Raw genomic sequence first — 17,708 nt, 5'->3', positions numbered from 1 at the left:
TCTTCAGGGGAGATGCTGAGGGGAGATGGGCAGGGTGCTGAGCAGGCATGTGGCGAGGGTCTGGCCCAGCCAGGGGTCAGGGAGGCCCCCTGAGGAAGTGTTTATCCCCCCAAGATCCAAATAGGGGTTTCCTGGGAAGGGAGGGGAGTTTCCACAAGGGGGCAGGGGGCAGCGCTAGGGTCCTGGGGGCCTTTATCCTTGTGCGGGAGCTGTTTCTTGGGAAGAGAGGCAGAGCCGGACACAGGGCTGGGGGTCATCTCATGGGGCAGTTTAAGGGGACAGTTATGATACAGGGTTGTATGGAGAAGTGGCTGCTCCAGGAACAGCCTGAGGAGGCAAGGAAGGCTTCCTGGAGGAGGCACCTAACAGGAAAGAGGCCGGGCAGGCAGAAACCCCACGCTTCAAGCAGGAGCAGCAAGGCCACTGCCTTGAGTGCACGAGAGCGAAGGCAGGCTCGGGCCGGGAGGGCCAGGTCCAGTGTGTGCCCTGGAGGCCCGCGGGGGCCCGCAGCGCCGAGCAGAGCGAGCAGGAGCCCGAGCTCCGGCCCCTGCCCACAGTGGGCACCAGCTGCCCAGAGACGTGCTTCTGCGCACGCTGTGGGCCATTTATGCGGGGAAGGCCCAGCCTGCCCGCCGCTGGAGCAGGGCCGGGCCTGGCTCTGGGGTGGGTGGGGGGAGGGGCGCGGGCCCCGTGTCCCGGGGTGTCCGGCTCATGGCTCACGACCGCGCTCGCTCTGCCCAGGGCCTGGCTGAGTACTGCACGCTGATTGACAGCTCGTCCTCCTTCCGCGCCTACCGGGCCGCCCTCTCGGAGGTGGAGCCACCGTGCATCCCCTACCTGTGAGTAGAGCCTCCCACCGGGTCGCCCCTCGTCTCCTCTGGGGAGGGTAGGCGGAGCGCCCACAGAGACCCTCGCTTCCAGGTTTCTGGGTTACCTTCACCAGCACAGCCTGCTCCTTGTTCAAGGGTTCGAATCAAAGAGGGGTCGTGTGAAAGGGCCTCTGCCTTCCCCCACCCCCCCCACCCCGCCTCTGTAGTCAGGACAGGTGCTGACTCCAGCCATCCTCAAACTTGGCTGCACGTCACAGCCCCCCAGGAACCCCGCGAGTACTTGGCGTGAGGCAGCTCAGCGCGTTTCCCCGGGTGGGGCCGTGGACGAGAGTACACAGGTGTTTGACAGGACAATCCCGTGGCACCGGGCTTGGGAAGGAGCGGGAAAATCAAAGCTCCCTCTCTTTCGAGCTGACCTCGATGTGCTCGTGGGCAGGGGTGGGACACTCAGCCGTCTCCCAGGCCGCGCATGTCTGGTGGCACGTCCCTCGGGCCTCCCCTCAGAGGTACAGACCTTGCAGCCGACAACCCCGGCCTTGCTCCCCAGCCCCTCTGCCCTCGCTGACCAGCACACATTTGTCCGTCTGGGCTCCTTGGGGGGTGCCAGCTGTGCCCCCCGGGCTGAGCTCTCTCTAGTAGAAGAACCACCCCATCACTTGTCACGGAGTTTCACGGCCTCTGTTTGAAAGCGCACCACCACCCCGTTAATAAGGGGTTTACCCACCACCACTCAAGTTCGGGGTGTTAGTTCTTGTTCATCTGCTCCTTGCACCTCAGCAAAGCCCAGCCCTGCCAGGCCGCAGGGGTTGTTGAAGGGGCTTCGTAGCAGGAATTCCAACCAGAGGAGACACTCGTGTCCCGTTGGCACTCATGGGTGTGGCAGCTGCTCAGGTGCCGGCCCATCCTGGGGGCTCAGCCGGCCACCTTCCTGCTTCTCCGTCCTCCCAGGGGGCTCATCCTGCAGGACCTCACCTTCGTTCACCTGGGAAACCCAGACTACATCGACGGGAAGGTGAATTTTTCCAAGCGGTGGCAGCAGTTTAACATCCTGGACAGCATGCGGTGCTTCCAGCAGGCGTGAGTGTGGCCCCCAGCGGGGCTGGCCTGGGCGGGGCCTCCCGGGCGGAGATGGGCAGTGACAGGGGACCCGTGGGGCTTCGACGCCCACACCCAGAGGTGGCTGCCAGCCTGTCCTCTGTGGTCCTGTTCAGGGAAGCTGGGGGGCCAGTCTGGCCCCGAGGAATTGCTGGGAGACCGTGGCCCGGCTCCCACAGAGCTGCTCCGGGAACAGGGCCTGAGGGTGCAGCTCAGCACGAGCGAGTTTGCGGGCGCTCAGGCTGCCCCCCTCCTCCTCCAGGCATTACGACATCCGGAGGAATGATGACATCATCAACTTCTTCAACGACTTCAGCGACCACCTGGCCGAGGAGGCCCTGTGGGAACTCTCTCTGAAAATCAAGCCCAGGAACATAACAAGGAGAAAAACAGACCGGGAAGAGAAGACCTAGGAGCAGGTGCCACGAGCGAGGAGAACGCTCCAGAGAGGCTCAGAGGGCCCCTCCAAGACCGCAAGGGACCTTGGACCTGTGACGCGGCAGTGGCACACGTCCTGGCCTCAGCGCCCCAAGGCCCAGCCAGGCCCCTGCGGTGTGGGCCCGGGTCCGGAGCCTGCGGCAGCTTCCTGCCTTCCTCCTCCCCAGGTGCAGACCCCTCGGCCCACGTGGAGTCAGCAGGCAGGTCACGTTGCTCATTTGTGACCCGGTGGTTTTGGTTTGGTTTGGTTTCTGCTTTGCTCGGTCTTCCGCTCTCGCCCCCTCCCCACCTCTCCTCCCCCAAGCCTGGGAGCTGCGCAGGGACACCTTCCGCAGACCAGGGGACAGCAGGGATCTGCCGAAGGGACCGATGAGTGGAGGCCCAAGCACCCTCGGGGGAGGCGCTTGCTCTCCTGGTGACCTTGGAAGAAGGGGACATGCAGTCGGGTGGGCAGAAGGCAGGCCTGGGGGAGACCCCTTACTCTCCACGCCCCAGTTCTTGAAATGGATGGTGTGCGCTGCTCGGCTGGCCCAGAAAGGTACGACAGGCGCCCTCCCAGCAGCCCTGGAGCTGGCGCTCCGGTCACGGTACTGGCCTCCTTTGCTGGGCCTCGAGCAGCAGTGTCTCTCTCCCGTTTTCGCCCCTTCATCTCCCGCCCTGTCCTGCTGGCCCTCCCTGTGACCTGGCACCATGGGAGCTGGGAAGCGGCCGCTGGAGCCAGGACAGCCCTGACTGCACGGGGCCCCTGCTCCCGGTTGAGTTCATTCCGAGGAGGGAGGGGCGCTTCTGTCCCGGGGAGGCCGGCAGCCCCTCCTCTGCCGCCTGCTGTGTGCCTTAAACTCCATCTCCTGCCCCTCCGCCCTGCCCCGAGCCGAGCCTCGAGCCTCGGGGGCCTTTCGCCAGTGCTGCGCTGTCGGCGCTCCCCTGGTAGACACGGGGGCCTGGCTGCCCAGGCGCCTCTCCGGCGGCCACCACGCGGCAGGCTCGCCCTGTCCTCTGGCCAAGGCCCAGCGCCTGCAGGAGCCGGGCTCCTTCCTCCTCCTCCTCCTTCAGAGCCGCTCTCGCTGCTGAGGTTGACAATCTGGGGCAAGGTCTGCGGGGGGCCGGGGCGGGGGGGGGGTGGGGGTGGTCCTGATTTGCATCATTGAGCAGCCTTCTCCTGGGCTTGGGGCTTGAGCAAGCAAACAGCAGGATTGACCCGGGTTCAGTCCGGTTTAAACAGAACAAAAAGAAACCGACATCTGTCAACCATTTAAAGAAACAACCCTGTCACTTTGAGCCCCTCATGGGTTTTTGAACAGCTTTTATCCAGAAGACCGGGCCAGGTTTTTTCTTTGTCCTGTACATAGAGGGAAGGAGTCTGAAGCGTCAGCTTCCACCCCTCGGGCAGCGGTCCTGCCGGCGGCGGCGGGCAGAGCGCGTCACTTTATTATTTAAGGAGTGTGTGTGTAGAGTCGCTGTTTATTAACAGTATTGTGTGTGGGGTTGGGTTTTCGTTTGTCCCCGCTTTTCCAAGTCCTCTCATTTCAGTCTTTTCCTCCTCCCGTCCTCCGGGCCCGGCCCAGCTCTGCCGAATGCGCTGTGCGCGCCTGGGGGCCGCCGTGGGCTCGGGGCCGCGGGGCCCAACACGGCGCCGGGCCGGGGTCTGTTCGCCGTGTGCTCCGCTGGGAGCCGCACGGGATGGAGGGGCTTCACCGTCCCTCGATTCAGAGCAGACCCTGTGCCCACACGCCCCTCCTCGCCGGGGGCCCTGGGGCTGAGCCGAGGCGCCAGGCAGGCAGCGCGGGGGGACATGGGGCCGCCGGGCCGGGGGCCCCCTGCGTGAGGACAGCAGGTGCAGTGTGTTTTAACTTATTGGCTGACAGGCTTCCCCGCCTTCGCCTCCTTAAGACACGTTCCTGGCTCTGGGAGCGGCCAGCCTGGCTGTGGTTTGTCTGTCTGGAGGCCGGTCGGGGGTTTGACTGCATCGGGAGGGCATGGGTCCTGCGGAGGCGGCGCTCCCTGGCAGGCGTGGGACAGGGAGAGGGCAGGCACCCCACATCTGAGAAGCTCCCTCTCGGTGTTACAATGTAATATATGCCCCTGACTAACCCGGCTGATAGAGGCATCTTCCTGCAGACATTTCAAACCTGTAACTTTTATATGAAAGGAAAATAAACGCAGAGGAAAGCTGTGGCCGCCTGTGTCAAAATGCCAGTCTGAGCCGTCTCCTTTCCGTGACCTCCTCGTGGGCTGGGCACCGGGCAGAGGGCTCTGGTCCCCGTCCTCATGCTGGTTTGCTGCTGTCGGGGCAGTTCCGACAGAGCGGGGCAGACGGCGCCAGCTACTGGTGCAACACCCCCTCCTCGGCCTTGTGCCCCAGAAGGGGACCAGTGACAAGAGCTTTGCTGCCTCCACCTGGCAAAACAGGTTCCTGGGGCAGATTCAGGGGCACACGGGTGTCCAGAGCTGCTTTTTAAAGCCCCTCAAATGCTGTCCTTGAAAGGGTGCCTTTGGCAGGTTCCCACTGCCCCTCACCCCGGGGGAAGGCTCAGGCTCAGGCTCAGCATGGCACCCTGCACCTGCACGGGACCAAGTGAGGCAGCCCTCCTGTGCCCCCAGAGCTCTCACGTGTCATGTGAGACGTCACCCGCGGGGAGACTGAGCACCTGCGTGTCAGCCACAGAGGGGACGGCAGGGGGTCGGGGTGGAACCCTGCCCGGCTCTGAGCCCTGCTGGAGGTGCCCACGCACGAGCAGCCTGGGAACGCTGAGGGCTCTCCACCTCTGTCCCGGGGGTGCGTGAGGCCCACAGCGAGAAGAGCTGGAACCTCCCCTTTGGGGAAGGCAAGTATGCCAGGCTGGCCACACTGTGAGGCTCTGAGAGAAAGGGCCCAGGCCTCCGGCGTTAACTAGCAACCTAGCATGTGCCAGGTGTCATCACGAAGGCTCCCCCAGCCTTGTGGGCTGACTGGACCTTCCTGTTTCTCTCGTTCTCTAGTTGTGTCCTCACAAATTATTCAGCCGCTCACGCCTCATTTCCCTGTTGTCTGTGTTGTCCCATTCGACTGACAAGCCGCTCAGCTCCCAAGCTCTATACCCCATCTTACCCACCAGCCAGCAGCCAGCCTGGCCTGGCCCCGACAGCCCTATCCCCAGACAGTCAGGGATGAGAGGCCTGAGCCTGCCCACCAGGCCTGCAAGACAGTGGCCACCACGCACGCACCCCGATCCTGGGTGGCTGGGGGCGGGGGGAGAGGAGACGGATTCACCCAGCAGTAGTGAAGGTCTTGTGGCGTGGAGGTGGGTTAGATGCCTGCGTCCCCCCCAACCCCAGAGGGTCCTCTCCTGGGTGACCCAGGAAGCTCAGAACCAACCTTCCCCAGCCGTCCCGCGAGGTTCCGCTCCAGGTCGGGCCACAGCTGGCACATGGCCAGGCTCTGGGCGGAATGGCCAGTTGGGTCATTCTGGTCCTGGGCTTGCTGGGAACACGCGAGGAATGGGGCCTGCGGCTCGTAAGGGTTCTAGTCCTGGCTCTGCAACTAATTAGCCAGATGACCTTGGGTAAGTAACCCCTTCTCTGCTCCTCGGTTTCTCTAGCTGGAAGCAGGGGTAATGAAGGCTCGGTGCTTTAGACCTGGAACAGTGTCTGGTTAACCGTCACAGTTATTCTTACGTAGCATGCACTGAGTACCAAGCACTCTGCAGACAGCTTTACCCCACTGACGTCTCTTAATTTAAAAATCATACAAGTGAGATGCGACAACCATAAAAGGACTACAAAGAAGAGGTACTTGACATTAAAGAAATTAAATTTGAGGAGTTCCTGTTGTGGCTCTGTGGTTAACCAACCTGACTGGCATCCATGAGGACACAGGTTCAATCCCTGACCTTGCTCAGCGGGTTAAGGATCCGGTGTTGCTGTGGCTGTGGAGTAGGCTGGCAGCTGCAGCTCTGATTCGACCTCTAGCCTGGGAACCTCCATCGGCCACGGATGTGCCTCTGGGGAAAAAAAAAAAGAAAGAAAAAAAATTAAATTTGGTTTGAAATCCACTCACAAACATCAGGTCCAGACAAGCTTAACAGGTAATTTAGCCAAACAGGTAGCTTTAGTCTTACATGTCCCTGAGAACAGAAGGGGAAACACTTCTCAACTTGTTTTCTGAGTGGAATACAACCTTGAGTGACCTCAAAGCCAGACAATAAAAGTTCAATTAGTTATGCAACAATTATGACATAATCTTAGCAACACCAAAGCAGCAATGTATATAAATCCATACTTCCCAACCAAGCTGAGCTCATCCTCAAACACCAGGACGGAGGAGAGCAGTAAACTGGTGCGTGTACTTGACCAGATCCTGGACCCTCGTGTGGGCATGCCCAGCTGGCACAGCTTTCCTTCCTGGGGCTCTAAGAATAGGTGTGCCACGTCCACACGTGCTCTTTCTCCACCCTGGCTTACCTGGATTCCGGGTGTTGAGATGGCAGAGCCCTAAGTAGAGGGAGCCCTGCCAGGGACCACTCCCCCTGCCCTACGTGGGGCTTCACATGAATGAAAAAATGAACTTGCACTAAACTAAGCTGCTGAGAGTTCAGGGCGTATAGATTTTCACAATATGGCCTAGCCTCTCCTGAATAAACCACACCAACAGACTAAAGGAAGAACACTATATAATTTCCTCAGTAGCCTTTGTTAAAAATGAAGGACTCAGTTTTTATTTTAAAAAGTAGTAAGAGTCTTTTGGTTAAGTGGAAATTGAAAACTTCCTTAATCTAATAAAGGCTATTTTCTAAACTCATATACAAACATTATACCTTATGGTGACATAGACAAACAATTTCCTTTAAAATAGAACAGGAAGTTCCCATTGTGGCTCAGTGGTAACAAACCCAACTAGTATCCATGAGGATGCAGGTTTGATCTCTGGCTTCCCTCAGTAGGTTAAGGATCCAGCATTGCTGTGGCTGTGGTATAGAGGCTGGCAGCTGCACCTCTGATTCGACCCCTAGCCTGGGAACTTCCATATGCTGCAGATGCAGCCCTAAAAAGAGGAAAAAAAAGAAAAAAACAGTTGACAAGAAAATCAAAAGGGAAATTAAAAAAATTCCTCGAGACAAATGACAGTGAAAACACAACCACTCAAAATCTGCGGGATGCTACAAAAGCAGTTCTTAGAGGAAAGTTCATAGCAATACAGGCCTTCCTCAAAAAAAGAAGAAAAATCTCAAATGAACAACTTAACCTACCACCTAAAAGAATTAGAAAAAGAACAAACAAAAACCTAAAGTCAGCAAAAGGAATGAAATCATAAAGATCAGAAAGGAAATCAATAAAATAGAGATTAAAAAACAATAGAAAAAAAATCAATAAAACCAAGAACTGTTTCTTTGAAAGGGTAAACAAATTGACAGACCTCTGGCCAAACTCACCAAGGAGAGAGAAAACCCAAATAAAATAAGAAATGAAAAAGGATAATGCAAGAAATACAAAAAACCATAAGAGGATACTACAAGCAATTATATGCCAACAAATTTGGCAACCTAGAAGAAATGGACAACTTTCTAGAGATATACAGCCCACCAAAACTGAATCAAGAAGAAATAGATGCTTTAAACAGACCCATCACTAAAAACTGATGTCACTAAAATTGAATATGTAATAAAAACATTCCCAACAAACAAACGTCCAGGACCAGATGGCTTCACAGGCAAATTCTACCAAAAATACAAAGAAGAATTTGTATGCATCCTTCTTAAACTTTTCCAAAAGGTTGAAGAAGCAGCAACATTCCCAAAGACAATCTATAAGGCCACCATCACCCTAATACCAAAACCAGACAACAACACTACCAAGAAAGAAAATTATAGGCTAATATCTTTGATAAATATAGATGCAAAAATTTCTCAGTTAAATTTTAGCCAGCCAAATCCAACAACACATAAAAAAGACCATACACCACAACCACGTGGGTTTCATCCCAGAGTTCACAAGGATGGTTCATCATATGCAAATCCATCAACGCCATACACCACATGCACAAAAGCAAAGTCAAAAACCATATGATCATCTCAATAGATACAGAAAAAGCATTTGACAAAATTCCATCATCCAATTTGTGATCAAAACTCTTAGCAAAGTAGGTATAGAGAGAGCATAACATAATAAAAACCATTTATGACCAACCCACAGCCAATATAACACTCAACTGAGAAAACCTGGGCCTTCCTGCTAACACCTAGAACAAGACAAGGATGCCCACTCTTACCACTTTTACTCAACACGGTGTTGGAAGTCCTAGCCACACCAATCAAACAAAATAAATAAAAGCTTATCTAAACTGGAAGAGATGAGGTAAAACTCACTCTATGCAGATGACATGATGCTATATATAGAAAACCCTAAGGACTCCACACAAAAACTACTCAACGAATTCCAAAGAGTAGCAGGATAAAAGATCAACATTCAGAAATCGGTTGCGTTTCTGTATACTAACCGTGAATACTAACCATGAAACATTAGAAAAGGCGTATTTTTAAAACACCTCTTAAAATCGCACCCAGGAGTTCCTATCGTGGCTCAGTGGTTAACAAATCCAACTAGGAACCATGAGGTTGCAGGGTCGATCGATCCCTGCTCTTGCTCAGTGGGTTGGGGATCCGGCGTTGCTGTGAGCTGGGGTGTAGGTTGCAGACATGGCTCGGATCCCTCGTTGCTATGGCTGTGGTGTAGGCCAGCGGCTACAGCTCCGATTCGACCCCTAGCCTGGGAACCTCCATACGCCGCAGGAGCAGCCCAAGAAGTGGCAGAAAGACATACATACATACATACATACATAAAATTGCACCCCAAAATTAAATATCTAGGAATACACCTTAGCAAGAAGGTGAAAGACTTATATGTTGAGAATGATAAAACTTTAATCAAGGAAATTAAAGGGAATTCAAAAAATGGAAAGATGTCCCCTGCTCCTGGACCGGAAGAGATAATGCTGTTAAAATGGCCATCCACCCAAAGCAGTCTACAGATGCTGTGCCATCCCTCTCAGGTTAATCAGGTTATCCACGACATTTTTCACAGAACTAAAACGAACAAGCCAAAATTTCATATGGAACCACAAAAGACCCACAATTGCCAAAACAATCCTGAAGAACAAAAACCAAGCAGGAGGCATAACTCTCCCAGACTTCACACAATACTGCAAAGCTACAGTCATCAAGACAGTGTGGTACTGGTACAAAATCAGACACAGGGATCAATGGAACAGAACAGAGAGCCCAGAGGTAAACCCAGACACTTACCGTCAATTAATCGTCAACAAAGGAGGCAAGAACATAAAATGGGGAGTTCCTGTCGTGGCACCGCAGAAATGAACCTGAGTAGGGACCACAAGGTTGTGGGTTCGATCCCTGACCTCGCTCAGTGGGTTAAGGATCTGGCGTTGCCGTGAGCTGCGGTGTAGGTCCCACAGGTGGCTCGGATCCTGCATTGCTGTGGCTGTGGCTGTGGCTGTGGCTGTGGCCGGCAGCTACAGCTCCAATTTGACCTCTAGCCTGGGAAACTCCATATGCCACAGATGTGGCCCTAAAAAGCAAAAAAAAAAAAAAAAAAAAAAAAAAAAAAAAAAAAATACATATATATATACACACACACACACATATGTATATGTATGTATATGAAAAATGGAAAAAGTCTCTTCAGCAAGTGGTGCTGAGAAACTGGACAGCTGCATATAAATCAATGAAACTAGAACACATCCTCACACCATGCACAAAAATAAACTTACAGTGGCTTAAAGACTTAAACGTAAGACAAGATCCTATAAAACTCCTAGAAGAGAACATAGGCAAAACATTCTCTGACATCAACCAGACAAAAGTTTTCTTAGGTCAGTCACCCAAGGCAATAGAAATAAAAACAAAAATCAACCAATGAGACATAATCAAACTGATAAGTTTTTGCACAGCAAAGGAAATTTTAAAAATTGAAAATGAAATAAACTGAGTTCCTGTTGTGGCTCAGAGGATAATTCTGACTCGTATCCATGAGGACGTAGGTTTGATCCCTGGCTTCGTTCAGTGCATTAAGGACCTAGGGTTGCCATGAGCTGTGGTATAGATGGCAGACTCGGCTCGGATCCCACGTTGCTGTGGTGTAGGCTGGCAGCTGCAGCTCCAATTTAACCCCTAGCCTGGGAACCTCCATATGCCACAGGTATGGCCCTAAAAAGAAAAGAAGGGAGTTCCCATTGTGGCTCACTGGTTAACAAATCCAACTAGGAACCATGAGGTTGCGGGTTCAGTCCCTGTCCTTGCTCAGTGGGTTAAGGATCCAGCGTTGCCATGAGCTGTGGTGTAGGTCGCACAAACGGCTCGGATCCCGAGTTGATGTGGCTGTGGTGTAGGCTGGCGGCTACAGCTCTGATTAGACCCCTAGCCTGGGAACCTCCAAATACAGAAGGAGTGGCCCTAGAAAAGGCAAAAAAAAAAAAAAAAAAAGAAAAGAAAAGAAAACCTACTTAATGGGAGAAAATAGTTGCAACCAGTACAACTGACAAGGGCTTAATTTCTAAAATACACAACTCATACAACTCAACAACAAAAATACAAACAGCCTGGGAATTCCTGTTGTGGCATAGCAGAAATGAATGTGACTAGTATCCATGAGAATGTGGGTTTGATTCCTGGCCTTGCTCAGTGGGTCCGGGATCCTGCATTGCTGTGAGCTGTGGTGTAGGTCACAGACACAGTTTAGATCCTGTGTTGCTATAGCTGTGGCGATTTGACCCCTAGCCTGTTAACTTCCATATGCCATGGGTGCAGCCCTAAAAAAGCAAAACAACAACAAAAACCCAATTGAAAAGGGGGCAGAAGACCTAAATAGATATTTCTCCAAAGAAGACGTATGGATGGCCAACAGGCACATGAAAAAACGCTCAACATCACTAATTATTAGAGAAATGCAAATCAAAACTACAATGAAGTACAACCTCACACTGGTCAGAATAGCCATCATTGGTAAGTCTACAAATAACAAATGCTAAAGAGGGTGTGGAGAAAAGGGAACCTGCCTACACTGTTGGTGGGAAGGTAAATTTGTACGACTATAGAAAACAGTATGGAGATTCCTCAGGAAACTAAATATAGAATTACCATATGATCCAGTAATTCCACTACTGGGTATATATCTGGACAAAACTTTGATTTGAAAAGACACATGCACCTATATGTTCACTGCAGTGCCATTCACCATAGCCAAGACATGGAAACAACCTAAATGTCCACTGACAGATGAATGGAAAGAAGATGTACATATACACAATGGAATACTACTCAGCCATAAAAAAAGGAAAAAGTCATGCCATTTGCAGCAACGTGGATGCACCTAGAGACTCTCATATTAAGTGAAGTAAGTCAGAAAGAGAAAGACAAATACCATATGTTATCACTTATACATGAAATCTAAAATATGGCACAGATGGACCTATCTACAGAACAGACTCACAGACATGAAGAATAGACTTGTGGTTGCCAAGGGGGAGGGGGCGGGAGGGGGATGGACTGGGAGTTTGGAATTAATAGATGCAAACTGTGACATTTAGAATGGATAGACAATGAGGTCCTTGAGAGTTCCCATCATGATTTGGTGGAAACCAATCTGACTAGCATCCATGAGGACACAGGTTCAATCCCTGGTCTTGCTCAGTGGGTTAATGATTTGGCATTGCCATGAGCTATGGTGTAGGTCGTAGATGTGGCTTGGATCTGGCATCACTGTGGCTGTGGCGTAGGCCAGCAGCTACAGCTCTGATTCAACCCCTAGCCTGGGAACCTCCATATGCCGCAGGTAGAGCCCTAAAAAGCAAAGAAAAAAAAAAGAAAAAAAGACGTTGGAGACGACAAATAAATGGAAAAATATTCTGCACTCATGGACTGGAAGAATATTGTTAAAACATCCATGCTACCCAAAGCAATCTACAGATTCAAGGCAATTCCTCTCAAAATTCCAATGGCATTTTACACAGAAATATGAGAAACAATCCTAAAGTTTGCATGGAAACACGAAAGACCTTGAGTAGCCAAAGCAATCTTGAGAGAGAACAACAAAGCTGGAAGCATCACACTCCTTGGCTTCAAACTATATTGCAAAGCTGTAGTAATCCAAACAGTATGACATTGGCCCAAAAAAACACATCAGTCAAACGGAAGAGCCCAAAGTAAATCCATATGCATATTATCAATTGCCTTATGAAAAGGAGCCAAGAATACAAAATGGGAAAAGGACAGTCACTTCAATAAACGATGTTTGGACAACTGGAGCACCATCTTAGACCATACACAAAAATTACCTCAAAGTGGATTAAAGACTTGAATCTAAACCCTGACACCCTAAAACTCCCCAAAGAAAACACAGGCAGTGAGCCTTCGACATCATTTTTGACAATGATTTCTTGAGATTTGAAACCAAAAGCAAAGGTGACAAAAGCAGAAACATACAGGTTGAGACTACGTCAAACTAAAGTTTCTGCACAGCAGAGGGAACCAGCAACAAAATGAAATGGCAACCTACCAAATGGAGAAAATATTTGCAAATCTTTTTTTTTTTTTTTTTTTGGCCTCGCCCACAGCACGTGGAAGTTTCCAGGTCAGGGATCAAACTCACAGCCACACTGTGACCCAAGCCACTGGACAACGCCAAATCCTTAACCTGCTGCTAATCATATATTTGATAAGGGGTAGATATCCAAAATACATAAACTCATACAACTCAATAGCAAAAAAATACGATTAGAAAATGGGCAGGTTAGAGAAGAGCTAATACCTATCCTTCTGAAACTATTTCAAAAAATTGCAGAGGAAGGAATACTCCCAAACTCATTCTATGAGGCCACCATCACCCTGATACCAAAACCAGACAAAAAAAAACTACAGGCCAATTTCACTGATGAACATTGATGCAAAAATCCTCAACAAAATACTAGCAGACCGTATCCAACAATACATTAAAAGGATTGTACATCATGATCAAGTGGGATTTATCCCAGGGTCGCAAGGGTTCTTCAATATCCGCAAATCCATCAGTGTGATACACCACATTAACAAACTGAAGAATAAAAACCATATGATCCTCTCAATAGACACGGAAAAAGCCTTTGACAAAATCCAACATCCATTTCTGATAAAAACCCTTCAGAAAGTGGGCACAGAGGGAACCTACCTCAACATAATAAAGGCCACATATGACAAACCCACAGCGAACATCATTCTCAATGGTGAAAAGCTGAAAGAATTCCCACTGAGATCAGGAACAAGACAAGGATGTCCGCTCTCGTCACTACTCTTCAACATAGTTCTGGAAGTCCTAGCCACAGCAATCAGAAGTAAAAGAAATAAAAGGAATCCAAATTGGACAGGAAGAAGTAAAACTATCACTATTTGCAGATGACATGATACTATACCTAGAGAATCCTAAAGACGCTACCAGAAAACTGTTAGAGCTCATCCATGAATTTGGCAAAGTCGCAGGATACAAAATCAATACACAGAAATCAATACACAAAAATTGACGGCATTTCTATACACTAACAATGAAAAAGCAGAAAGAGAAATTAGGGAAGCAATCCCGTTCACCATCGCATCCAAAAGAATCAAATACCTAGGAGTAAGCCTACCTAAAGAGACGAAAGACCTGTACTCTGAAAACTACAAGCCACTGATGAAAGAAATCAAAGATGACACAAATAGATGGAAAGATATACCAGGCTCGTGGATTGGAAGAGTTAATATTATCAAAATGACTATATTACCTAAGGCAATATACAGATTCGGTGCAATCCCTATCAAATTACCAAGGACATTTTTCACAGAACTCGAACAAAACATTTTTTTTTTTGTCTTTTTGTCTTTTTGCCATTTCTTGGGCCGCTCCCGCGGCATATGGAGGTACCCAGGCTAGGGGTCCAATTGGAGCTGTAGCCACCGGCCTACGCCAGAGCCACAGCAACGCGGGATCCGAGCCGCGGCTGTGACCTACACCACAGCTCACGGCAACGCCGGATCGTTAACCCACTGAGCAAGGGCAGGGACCGAACCCGCAACCTCATGGTTCCTAGTCGGATTCGTTAACCACTGCGCCACGATGGGAACTCCTCGAACAAAACATTTTAAAGTTTGTTCGGAAGCACAAAAGACCCAGAATAGCCAAAGACATCCTGAAAAAGAAAATTGGAGCTGGAGAAAGCAGGCTCCCAGGCTTCAGACTATTACAAAGCAACAATCATCAAAACCATATGGTACTGGCACAAAGACAGAAATCTAGATCAGTGGAACAGGCTAGAAAGCCCAGAATTAAACCCACGCACCTTACAGCCAACTCATCTATGACAAAGGAGACAAGAATATACAATGGAGAAAAGACAGCTTGTTCAATAAGTGGTGCTGGGAAAACTGAACAGCCACATGGAAAATAATAAAATTAGAACACTCCCTAACACCATACACAAAAATCAACTTCAAATGGATTAAAGACCTAGATATAAGACCAGATACCGGAGTTCCTGTCGTGGCGTTGCCGTGAGCTGTGGTGTAGGTCACAGACGCGGCTCGGACCCTGAGTTGCTGTGGCTCTGGTGTAGGCCAATGGCTACAGCTCCTATTCGACCCCTAGCCTGGGAACCTCCATATGCCGCGGGAGCGGCCCAAAGAAATAGCAAAAAAAGAGACAAAAAAAAAAAAAAAAAGACCAGATACCATAAAACGCTTAGAGGAAAACACAGGCCAAACACTCTCTGACATAAACGACAGCAACATCTTCTCAGATCCACCTCTTAGAGTATTGACGATAAAAACAAAAATAAGCAAATGGGACGTAATCAAACTTAAAAGTTTCTGCACAGCAAAGGAAACCCTAAACAAAACAAAAAGCCAACCCACAGAATGCGAGAAAATCTTTGCAAGTGAATCAGCTGACAAGGGATTAATCTCCAAAATTTATAAACACCTCTGCAGCTCCATACCAAAAAAACAAACAACCCCATCAAAAAATGGGCAGAAGATCTAAACAGACAGTTCTCCAAAGAAGACATACAGATGGCCAAAAAACACATGAAAAGATGTTCAACATCACCCATTATTAGAGAAATGCAAATCAAAACCACCATGAGGTACCACCTGACAGCAGCCAGAATGGCCATCATCCAAAAGTCTACAAACAAGAAGAGCTGGAGAGGGTGTGGAGAAAAAGGAACCCTATGACGCTGTTGGTGGGATTGTAAATTGGTGCAACCCCTGTGGAAAGCAGGATGGAGATTCCTCAGAAAACTAAACATAGAACTGCCATTTGCTCCAGCAACCCCACTCCTGTGCATCTACCCAGAGAAAACCACGACTCGCAAAGACACATGTACTCCGATGTTCATTGCAGCACTATTTGCAGAAGCCAAGACATGGAAACAACCTAAATGTCCATTGATGGAGAAGTGGATCAAGAAGATGTGGTACATATACACAATGGAATATTACTCAGCCATTAAAAGGAACGAAATACCAGCTTTCTCGGCAACATGGATAGACCTAGAAATTATCATGCTAAGTGAAGTCAGCCATACAATGAGACACCAACATCAAATACTTTCACTGACATGTGGAATCTGAAAAAAGGACAGACTGAACTTCTTTGCAGAACAGATGCTGACTCACAGACATTGAAACACTTATGGTCTCCGGAGGAGACAGTTTGGGGGGTGGGGGGGATGTACTTGAGTTATGGGATGGAAATCCTGTGAAACTGGATTGTTATGATCATTATACAACTACAGACGTGATAAAATCATTTGAGAGGAAAAAAAAGGAAAGAAAAAAGGAAATGGGCAGGAGATCTAACTTTTTTTTGCACCCCCCCTTTTTTTTTTTTTTTTTTTTGGTTTTTAGGATCGCACCTGCAGCATATGGAAGTTCCCAGGCGAGGGGTCGAATCCGACCTACAGCCGCTGGCCTACACCAGAGCCACAGCAACTCCAGATCCTTAACCCACTGAGCAAGGCCAAGGATCAAACCCTCATCCTTATGGATCCTAGGTGGGTTCGTTAACTGCTGAGCCACAAAGGGACTCCCATGAACATCTTTCTAAAGACATGCAGATATCCAACAGACACATGAAAAGATGCTCAGCATCCCTCACCATCAGGGAAACGCACCCCAAAACCACAATGAGATCAGCACACACGTGCTGAAGGGCTACCATCCAGATGAAAAGCGGCGGCAAGTACTGGGGAGGAAGTGGAGAAAGGGGAGCCCTTACGCCCCGTTAGTGGGAACAGAAATTGGCATGACCACTGTGGAAAACAGTACGAAAAAATTAAAAACAGAGCTGCCGTGTGGCCCAGCAATTCTACTTCCAGGCATTTCTCCAAAGGAAACAAAAGCATGAACTCAAAAAATGATATGCACCCATTGCAGCATTACACACAAGAGCTAAGACGTGGAAAAAACCCAAGCGTCCACCAACAGATAAATGGATAAAGAAAATGTGGTGTGTATACATATACAATAGACTATTACTCGGCAGTAAAACATTGAAAACTCACCGTTGGCAACAAGGTACGTGATCGCGAGGGCGTTATGCTACGTGACACAAGTCAAAGACAGACAAACACTGTATGATCTCATAGGTGGCATCTGGAAAATAGGAAGATGCAAAAAACCGAGTGCATGGATACAGAGAACAGACTGTGGTTGCCTGAGGAGGACAGGTGTGCAAAATGGTGACAGTGAAAAGAGAGAGGTTCGCAGTTGCACGATAAATAACCGTCAGTCATGGGGTGTCGTGTGTGGCACGGCCACTCAATGCTGTATTGCGTATCTGAAAGTCACTCATAAGGTAGATCTTGAAGGTGTCATGAAAAAAATTCTTGAAAGTATGTGTGGTGATGGATGCTAACTGGACTTCTTGTGATCACTTCACAATATGCACAAATAGCAATCATATAGTGTACAGCTGAGGCGTTCCCACTGCGGCTCAGCAGTAATGAACCAAACTAGTATCCACAAGGACACAGGTCTGATCCCCGGCCTTGCTCAGTGGGTTAAGGATCTGACATTGCTGTGAGGTGTGGTGTAGGTCACAGACGTGGCTCGGATCCTGTGTTGTTGTGGCTGTGGCGTCGGCCGGCCGCTGTGGTTCGATCGGACCCCTAGCCTGGGAACCTCCATATGCTGCAGGTGTGGGCCTAAAAATAGGGGGAAAAAAAATTACTTTAACATTTGAAAACATTAAGTCACCATGTTAACAGAATAAATCAGATAATCTCAGATACATAACAGTAATTCAATAAAATTCATTATCCATGCATGATTTCTTTAAAAATCTCTT

General features: G+C 49.4%; 1 protein-coding gene across 8 annotated transcripts in view; it reads left to right on the top strand.

Annotated features, from left to right (window-relative positions):
* RAPGEF1 (Rap guanine nucleotide exchange factor 1) overlaps positions 1–4,554 on the top strand; it is a 129,793-nt gene extending 125,239 nt beyond the window's left edge. For all 8 annotated transcript variants that reach the window (XM_084999536.1, XM_005654593.4, XM_084999513.1 and 5 more), the window contains 3 exons: positions 742–839; positions 1,779–1,907; positions 2,188–4,554. In XM_084999536.1, the coding sequence (XP_084855662.1) occupies positions 742–839; positions 1,779–1,907; positions 2,188–2,338 (378 nt within the window). In that variant the 3' untranslated portion in view covers positions 2,339–4,554. The remainder of the gene's footprint in view (positions 1–741; positions 840–1,778; positions 1,908–2,187) is intronic.
* The last annotated feature ends 13,154 nt before the right edge of the window (positions 4,555–17,708 follow it).

The sequence above is a fragment of the Sus scrofa genome, chromosome 1 (genome assembly GCF_054392235.1).
Source record: "Sus scrofa isolate SSC_HxYL_T2T_F1_AM1 chromosome 1, Sscrofa_HxYL_maternal_Yorkshire_Landrace_v2.0, whole genome shotgun sequence".
NCBI lineage: Eukaryota > Metazoa > Chordata > Mammalia > Artiodactyla > Suidae > Sus > Sus scrofa.
This window is presented reverse-complemented; position numbering and strand designations above follow the sequence as displayed.